The sequence below is a fragment of the Protobothrops mucrosquamatus genome, unplaced genomic scaffold (genome assembly GCF_001527695.2).
Source record: "Protobothrops mucrosquamatus isolate PMUCROS unplaced genomic scaffold, P.Mucros_1.0 scaffold9774, whole genome shotgun sequence".
In the NCBI taxonomy this organism is placed as follows: Eukaryota; Metazoa; Chordata; class Lepidosauria; order Squamata; family Viperidae; genus Protobothrops; species Protobothrops mucrosquamatus.
Window position 1 is genome coordinate 1 of NW_015395562.1, and position 9,799 is coordinate 9,799.

General features: G+C 37.7%; 1 protein-coding gene across 1 annotated transcript; it reads left to right on the plus strand.

The window, feature by feature from the left end:
• Positions 1-337: 337 nt before the first annotated feature.
• LOC107301058 (mitochondrial import receptor subunit TOM70-like) lies at positions 338-9,305 on the plus strand (the record flags this gene model as incomplete). The annotated part of the gene is made up of 8 exons (XM_015830326.1): positions 338-464; positions 936-1,045; positions 2,859-3,007; positions 4,850-5,057; positions 6,837-6,971; positions 7,296-7,403; positions 7,579-7,695; positions 9,204-9,305. Coding segments are annotated over 8 exons (1,056 nt in total), but the record flags the coding sequence as incomplete, so codon positions are not given.
• Between the last annotated feature and the right edge of the window lie 494 nt (positions 9,306-9,799).

The window sequence follows — 9,799 nt, forward strand, 5'->3', positions numbered from 1 at the left end:
CAACTACTCTAATCTCAGGGACCAGTCAGAAATCCCTTTGTTCAATGCCATGGTCACTGAAGAATGATTACTGAGTATTACCTGTATAATATACATAATTTAATAACACTCATTGGATTCTCATTGGAAGTGTTCTCTGATAACTTATAACTTGCATATATATTTTAAAAGGTTTTGAGTAAGTTAAGCAGCTGTATTCCATATATTTTTTCTATTGAAAGCTAAAACAAAACAGTATAATAGTTATGCTTCAAGTATTAGAAATCTACAGTGGTATTACTTTTGTTGTTGTTTGAGGAAATAGGTTCTCTTTAATTAGTTATTTTTGTATCTACAGCAAAAATGGAAAGAAGTGGCCCAGGACTGCACAAAGGCAGTTGAACTTAATCCCAGATATGTGAAAGCACTTTTTAGGCGTGCAAAAGCACATGAGAAACTAGATAACAAAAAAGAATGTTTAGAAGGTGAGTATTCTGTACGTGTATCATTATCATTATTAAACAGAAAGATTGTTTAAACATTAAATAAAAAGTCTGTTCTTCAAGCACCCAATGATGTGAGAATTTGGAGAGGGTGATTTGGGAATAAAATTTGTATAGGTGTCAGGCACAGGAAATCAGGAGTTCAGGCAGTTCAAATGAATATACAGGTTTATTGTATGCTAAAGCTCTCTACAAGAATCTGAACTACTAACGGTCAAAGCAAATTGGTGGTAGGTAAGAATCAATGGAATTCAAGGTGAGCTGGGCTTAGATCTCTTGTGGACACAAATGGACTGGAGACTAATGATACATTTGACCTTTCCCTTGGGCTCAGCCTTGGACATCTCTAACATCAGGCTAATTGTTTAGTGGGATATAAATGTACTTGGTAGGCGTTCCCTAGGTAGCATTTCAAGAACTAATGGATTAGAAATTTCTCTTTTATGTTTCCAGATGTTACTGCAGTTTGCATTTTAGAGGGCTTTCAAAATCAGCAAAGTATGTTGCTAGCTGATAAAGTTCTTAAACTTCTTGGGAAAGAAAAAGCCAAAGAGAAATATAAGGTATGATTTGTTCTATATAATAAATGATAAAGCATTAGCTTTCTTAAATGGTTACAGGAATATAGCTGTGCTGGTAAAGTTGCAAGAATATTCAAAATACAATTCTTTTTTTTGTAGTATTAATGTTATCAATGAAATGTCATAGAATTCATATGAGCAAATTGGAGTATTATTAACTCAGATCTTCTTTTGATTATGTACTATAAGTCACTAAAATGACACTCAGGTTTTAGAATGTGTTTTGCAGCTATCAAATATTTAAATTTGACCTTTAATTACTGCTTGAAGGCATGAAAAACAGTTGACTGCCATGGCACAAGTTTATGCATGTAAATATGAGAAGTATGTATATGAGAAGCATCCCACATATATAAAAAGAGATACACATAGATACATGTATCATTTCAACAGAAGTGTCTCATTTAAAATAAATCAAAAGTCTAGAGTACTTAAAATTACCACACTAGAAGTCAATTTGAAATTCTCTAGTCTATACAGGTAGTCTTCAATTTAACACCATTCATTTAACAATGGTCCAGAATTATGGTAACTCATAAAGCACTCCCATCTGTCACAGTATATTGCATTTTATATATATATATTTATCCTATCGTTATTTGGAATTTCTCTGTTGGCTTCAAAAAAGTCAATGGGGAAGCCAGCAAGGAAGGTCCTACCAGCCAAGAGGATTCCCTCTCTCATCTCTGGGAGCTGACTAAAGAGCTATGTGCTGAACTTCGGCAGGGTGCAGAAATGTAGCTCCAATCATGAAGATTTGAATTTCGTTCCTGCACCTCATCGGAGGATTTTACTTTTGAGTGTGGAGGAGAACTGAATTTATTTGATAGGCAGCTCTTTCTGCCATCCCCCAAAGACGAGAGGAGGGAAAATCTAAGCAGAGAGATAGCACAGTAAAGTAAGGGTTGTCGGAGGTCTTATGTGGGACAAAGAAGTCTGGCAAGACAATGCACTTCACTCAGGGACTGGAAATTGTGCTTGGATTTCAGCAGGAAGGATTTTTATTTCTTGAACAGAGCCTCCTAGAATCTCCCCATCCCTCACTCCCAAAGCATCCCCTGCTCCTTATCTGGAACTCTGTTCTCTTAACAACCCACGAGACTGCTTAATGGGTAGGGTAGGGTAGGGTAGGGTAGGGATTGCGGTAGTTCAGCTGAACAATCATGTGACATCTCATTTAATGAGCATCTTGTTCATTGACCAAGATTCCGGTTCCAGTTATGGTTGTAAGTCAAGAACTATCAATATGTAGCTTTGCGGGGAAGAAAAATGCACCAAAACTTGGAGCTTACCACAATACCAGGGACAAATGGAAGAGAAATGGAAAAGGGCTACTTGAAAAGAATGTTATTATTCTTTTTAAATAAACTTAAGGTAATTTTTAGTAGGATCTTGGATATAAAGGATCATTGTTAAATGAAATAGCTCTCAATGCATGTTTTTAAAAGTTTGTGCATCATAGAAATATCTGTTAAGTCAATACACCAATATTGCAAAAAAGAGGATCTTTTTACCAGGGATTTAAATAATGACAGAAACATTTCAATTGAATGAATATTCTTGAGAATGGCTTCTTTAACACTTTCTTAACTGGAATGGAATCTTGGGCTCGGAGAAAATCAGAAAGGATGAAAAAGCTAATAATTGGAAGAAAGGTTCAGGCTGTTTAGAAATAAAAAAAGTATCCTGTTGGCTATATTTACAGCTAAATTCTGAACATAATCTGATAGTTTATTTCTTTAATAGTGTTGGTTGGTTTGCCTTTTTCAAGCTATCTATGTTTGCCTTTTTGTAGAACCGGGAACCCTTGATGCCTTCACCACAGTTTATCAAATCTTACTTCAGCTCTTTCACAGATGACATTATATCTCAGCCTCTTCTAAGGGAAGAGAAATCTGATGAAGATAAAGATAAAGAAGGAGAGGCCTCCATAATAAAAGAAAAGTAAGTGACCGAGCAGTTAAGCAATGGTACATAAATATAACACATTATTTTTGCTGCCATTTATTGTATTTTTTGAAAGAGAAATGAGGTTATGTAGATATACAATAAGAGCTTTCACTCACTGTGAGAGGCAGCTTATGTTTAGCTTACTGTGGCCAGATTTAATAACAGAACTCTGAAAAGTCATTCAGTGGGGGATAATTGATTTTCAGAGGAGAGCGGCGGACTGGGCAATGCCAAAGGAGATGGCTGTTGAAATCCCACTCTGTGTTCCAGACCAAGAAGCACCTATAGAATTGGGAGAAGCGAGAGGTTAGACAGTCTTCTATGCTAGCGGTCCTCAACCTTTCCAGCTTGGCCTGGCGGGGGGGAAAGGGGATGGTTTTGTGTGAGTGGCAGACACGCAACCACCCACTGCTCGTGCGGCCCGGTTCTGAACTGGCCACGGCCCAAGAGTTGGGGACTCCTATGCTGTTTGCTGTTACATCAAGGAGATACTAGGATAGTTAGGAGTGGGGAAGACAAAATTCAGGAATGGGAAAGAGTCTGGGATGGAATAGAAAGTAAAAGAAAACGGGTATGAAGAAATGAATTCCTAAGTTTACCCTCACAAATTTTGCAGGATTGTACATTTTTGGCCATTCACTTCAGTTAAAATTCCATGCATAATTTGGAACTCACTATTATAGCACATGGCTCTCTACCTGTAGCTGATACTCAGTCTGTAGCAAGAAACTTCTAACTGAAATGCTAGACTTTTCGTATCAGAATATACAGTACTAAGAACAATGGTCCATTTGTCTGATTTGATATTTTATTTAATTCTTTATTAAATTTATTTGTCACCCAACTCATTTTGAAGTGACTATAAAGAGATTCTGGAGATTCTCAGTCATCCAAATTACGATTGTCTCAAAGGTGCTTTTTCAAAAGGCAACTGAAGAAGTTTTTGGATGAGAAGCGAAACGTCTTCAAGGGGGAAAAAAGTTCAGTTGCCTTTTGAAAAAACACCTTTGGGTCTGTAAAATACCTTTTTTATTGCTGATTAAATATGCTGGTATGGACATAGTGCTCCCGATAGTTGTATCTGCATTGTATCATAAATACATTTGCTATCACCATAATCTCTGTTGGCCTTAACAATGATTAAAGCTGAGGTTTGAAGGTGTGGTTTGTTGTTTTAAACCAACTGGGGGCCATAATTTATGGGAATTGTGAATCCAGAGCTTTTTTAGGACTTATGAGAATTGTGAATTCAAAATACATCAGATTGTTCCTGCTATAGGAGATTTCTGTAGTAAAACAAATGGAATAAACACAATACTTTCTTATAATTTTGAATGATTGTTCAAATACTTACAATTTGTTTTTAAAGTTAATGACAGAATATTTGAAATCTAGTTTTATAGAAACTATCAAATGCACAAGCAATTCAGCTTGCTTAGTTTTGCTTAAGGTAAGAATATGGCTCTGTAAAATGTATATGACAATCTTTTTAATTGGGAGCTACCCAATTAACCAAATCCCAATCCTTTTGATTAGGAGCTGCCCAGAGTTGATTAGAAGATGGGTGGCTATCTAAATATTTTAAATAAATAAAATAATAATAAATAGAAAGTTTGTAGAAACAGACATATTTGCACATATTTAGAATTTCTTGGTTCAGCATAGTCTTATATATCCATTGGGAATTACTAGAATCTGGCCATTCCAATACTATTGCAAAATATATAAAGAGAATTTTATTTGGTGGGTTTTCACAAAGAACTTGTATATGATTTGATTAGAACTACAGAAACATTTCTCTTGCGTATTAATAACTGCTTTACATATTTCTTTTAGCTGTGGCTATTTAAAGGCAAAGAAATATATGGAGGAAGAAAACTATGACAAAATAATTAGTGAGTGTACTAAAGAAATTGAAGCTAAAGGAAAATATATGGCAGAAGCCTTGCTGTTAAGAGCTACATTCTATTTACTTATTGGTAATGCAAATGCTGCCAAACCTGATTTGAATCAGGTTATTGTTATGGAAGATGCAAATGTAAAGGTAAGCATTTATAGATTTCAAACACATTTCTTAGTGGTGATAGTGACATTCAAGAAGAAAACTGATTCTGTTATTCTCTTATTATCCCCAGTTCTATTTCATGGGGTTTTCAGGGGAGATCAAATGTTTAGGGCAAATGTGAAGTTTGCAAAAATTCCTCCCCTCTCAATGAGAAGTGTGCTGAGGGCAACCCTGTAATTCTGATAATCCTAGGCCAGGGGTCTGCAACTTTAAACACTGAAAGAGCCACATGGATCTGTTTCCCAGAGGAAAAAAAAAACACTGGGAGCCGCAAAACTTGTGTGCGCGTGCGCACAAGGGGTAGGAACCTTGATTGAAAAGTTTAATTAAAAAGAAATAGAGGCTGCTGTGCATGAGTTCTCTCTCTCTCTCTCTCTCTCTCTCTCTCTCTCTCTCTCTCTCTCTCTCTCTCTCTCTCTCTCTCTCTCTCTCCCTCTCCCTCTCTCTCTCTCTCTCTCCCTCTTTCCTCTCTCTTTCCTCCCTCTCTCTCTCTCTCTTTCCTCCCCTCTTCTCCCTCTTTTTCACACTCTCTCTCCTTCTCTCTCCCTCTCTTTTCTTTTTCTCTCCCTCTCTCTTTCTCCCCCCCCTTTCTCTCTTTTTTCTCTTTCTCTTTTCTCTTTTTCTCTCCTCTTTTTCTCCCTCTCTCCCTTTCTCTTTCCTCTCTTTCTCTCTCTCTCCCCCCTCTCTCTCCCTCTCTTTCCTCCCTCTCTCTTTCTTTCCTCTCTCTCTCCCCCCCCTCTCTCCAATCTTCTGTTCACTGGCAAGCTGGCTTCAGGCTGTTCTGCAACAAGCTGACACACATTATTGGGCTGGCTCTCTCCGGCCCTTCCTGCTTCCTGCAGAGACGCAGCAAAGGGAGGAGCCCCACCCAATAAGCTTGTCAGCTCATCGGAGAACAACTCTCTTTTTTACACACACACACAGAGAAAGAGAGAGCAGGGAAGCTCAAGTGCCTCTCTCTGTCTCTGTCTCTCTCTCTGCAGAGGAGGCTGGGAGCCGCAGGAGAAGGCTCAAAGAGCCACACATGGCTCCGGAGCTGCAGGTTGCCGACCTGTGCCCTAGGCAAGCAATTGGAGATATTCTACGGTGGGCTGAAAAATACTTTTTTTTTTCTAGTTTCCACTTTGCCCCTAGAGTTGCCTATGAGAGTTATGAGAGTATAACAGGATTAACTTTTTGCTCTAAAATTCAGAATGTAGTGTTTCTTGTTCAATATTTATTGTAGCAAATAGTCAGTTCCTTCAACCATTCCATTTCTCAAATGTTGCTTTTGATAAAATCTTGCAGTCACTTTTTTCCTGGCCTGGAAATAATTCTGTTTGCTGTATCATCCTTTTTTGCTGCCTCTTCTTGGAGATCCTGTAACTGCTGATGACCCTTGACTGCAGTAAAGTATATCAGTCTAAGTCCACTGCTGATATGCTTTCTGTAGTTACTGGTTTAGACTATGTGTGATGTGTTTTAATTCCAATGAGTATCTATTTTCATTGGCGGGATACTAGCAATCGAGGGTGTAGAAGCTCTATGAATTAGAGATGGTATTATTTGGGGAAATAATGGGCATACGTTTCTCCAGCATTGTGCGCAAGCCAGTTTGTGACAGGGAGGAAAAACTCCTAAAGAAGAGGCTTAACATTTTACCTGTGCAAAGAAGTTTTCAAATGTAAAAAGAGACTGTCAAAGAGATACTTCTGTAATAAAACTGAAATATCTTATTTAGGAAAAGAAATGCATAATAGCTTTAATTCTTCTCAACAGCTTCGTGCTAATGCCCTCATCAAACGAGGAAGTATGTATATGCAGCAGCAACAGCCTTTACTCTCTACTCAAGACTTTAATATGGCTGCTGATATTGATCCTCAGAACGCGGATGTTTATCATCATAGAGGACAGGTAGAGATTATTCTTCCACCTTAATATGTTTCATTGTATGGATAACTCCAGAAGAAAAATCGTGACAGAAAATATTAAATGGTAACTTCTATAACTGTGTACTGAATTATGCATATTGAAGTGATAATCCTACATTCGTCAGTATCCTGGTAGAGGTACAAGTTTAATATTAATGACATTAAAAAGATGCTACATATAATCTGCTAGGGTTCTGAAGAATTCAGTCATGTAATACAGGTTGAGTCAATATGTTTTAACTGTATTGCAGTGGTGATTTTACTTTCATTTAATAGAATTATGCTGAAGTTTTTTTGTCTTTTTCAGCTAAAAATTTTGCTTGACCGTGTAGAAGAAGCTGTAGAAGATTTTGATGAATGTATCCGTTTGCGCCCAGATTCTGCTTTGGCACAGGCACAGAAATGTTTTGCTTTGGTGAGTATTTGAAAGTTTATTAGGCTTTATTGTAAGGTAATCTCACAAGCAGCTTGGCAAAATAATATCACTTGTAGCAAGTTTAGAAGTTACACTTAACAAATACATGAGAGTGAGTTTGTAGGCTTTCTACTAAAGCTTTATTTTTTAACTCAATAATTATTTTTCTTTGCAGTACCGTCAAGCCTATACTGGAAATAATACTTCTCAAGTACAAGCAGCAATGAAAGGTTTTGAGGATGTTATTAAGAAATTTCCAAAGTGTGCTGAAGGTTATGCATTGTATGCCCAGGTACATAATTCCTTTAGTTCCTTATTAAAAAATCTCATGTGCTATCATGAACCAGTTCAGTACCAAATATTCTTGTAAGAGATGTTACATGCAAAACAGAGTAGGGGATCATGCAAAATATATGCAAGTGCTAATTACTAAAGAACTATATTAGGAGAACCTAGCATGGCAGTTTCAGGGGGCCCTGGATGAAATGGATTATCTGAAACCCTTTCAATTGGGTTTCAAACCTGGTTATGCGTCAGAAACAGAATTTAACGTATTTGTAGATGAGAGTGGGATTTTGGCTCCTTTTACCAAGGTCGGTCCTAATCGTAGCAGGTCCAGCCCACAGCTCCTTTATGATGGGCTTAGTACTTAGTAGTCTATATGGTCTTTTAAAATATCTTCATAAAGCCACTGGGTGAGATCATCCGACATCACAGGATGAAGTATCATCAGGGTGCTGATGATGCTCAACATTATATCTCTGTCCCGAGTGACCCAAGTGTTACTGTCATTGCCCTTTTGCAATCCCTGGAGGTTGAAGGGATCTGGATGGGGGACAACAGACTTCAGCTGGACTCCGCCAACACTGAGTGGCTATAGGTGTGAGGGATCTGGGAGTTTAGCAACTTTCATTCTGGATGGGGTTGCACTGCCCAGACAGACCCATGCACAACATAGAGATTCTCCTAGACTCAATGACTCCTGCCCAAAGAGCAGTCATGGGTAGGAGAGTCTTTGCTGTATCCTTTCCTGAAAAATGAGTCCTGTGCTCAGTTCCTCCCACTCTGATCATCTTTTGTTTGGAGTACTCCACTGCATTCTATATAGGGCTACCCTTGAAGAGTATTTGGAAGCTACAATTTTACAGAACCCAGCTATGCGGACAGTTCTAGAGGACCCTAGAGTGACACATGTAACACTGCTGTTATGCAAGCTGCACTGGCTGCCGGTTTGCTTCTTGGTCCAATTCAAGGTGTTGGTTATTACCTTTAAAGCCCTTCATAGTATAGTTCTGTTTCCTGAGGAATAGGATTGGCCTGTCCCATTCATTCTGGCAGAAGGGGTGTGCTACTGACTCTGTCAGTCAAGGAATTCCAGCTCACAGGCTCTTGGAAAAGGAGCCTTTTCTGTGATATTCCCCGCTTTTTAGGACATCTTGCCACTGGAAGGGAGATATGCCTCCAACTCCTGGCCTTCCAGAAGGGCCTCAGAACCTGGCTTTGCTGATTAGCCTGGTACACCAGTGGGGTCACTTTATGCTGGAGGTGATCGGTGGAGTAAGATCCCACCTCCATACCTCTTGGGTATTTAATTCCTAATTTTATCTTATTCCTATTAATGTTAATGTTTTAAATATATGTATATTTGTGTTTTTATTGTATTGTAAGATGGCCAGAGTTGCTTTAGATAGTGAGATGGGTGGCATATAAATTTAATAATAAAAATATTTCATTTATTATTAGGCTGTTGTAAAACACTCATTCATGGATGAGCTATGTTGTTATTGTGTCTCCATGCAGGCATTAACAGACCAACAGCAGTTTGGCAAAGCTGACGATATGTATGATAAATGTATTGATCTTGAGCCAGATAATGCTACTACCTACGTTCATAAGGGGTAACTATTTGTTTTAATATTAAATTCACCTATAATTATATAATTTTAACTATACAGTAGCATTTAATCTAGTAAATATAATAATAATAGTACAGAATAATACTTTGCTCAGTGTTTCATAACAAAACTTTACTGGTAAAATAGTTGGATTTTAGCCCCAAGTACTATTACTCTGGATCATAGTCTGAAATTGTTGATTTAAATATCAAATGTGAAAGTTGAAAAATTTAAATTGTACTAAGTTTCTGTTTATCAGTTGCTTAACCAATAAATGAGTTAATGAGATGCCCAAATATTCGTATTATTTTTTCTCTCTCAAATATAATGACACCATGAACTTGAATTTAGAATGCCAGTTTGGTAGATCTGTGTGCAGTGACAGAAAGGATCCAATATTCAAGGACCTTTCTTTCTAGAAAATGACAAGTAGTCCCTAACTTATGACCATTCCTTTAGCAACTGTTCAGTTATGGTGGCATGAAAAAAGTGACTTACAAC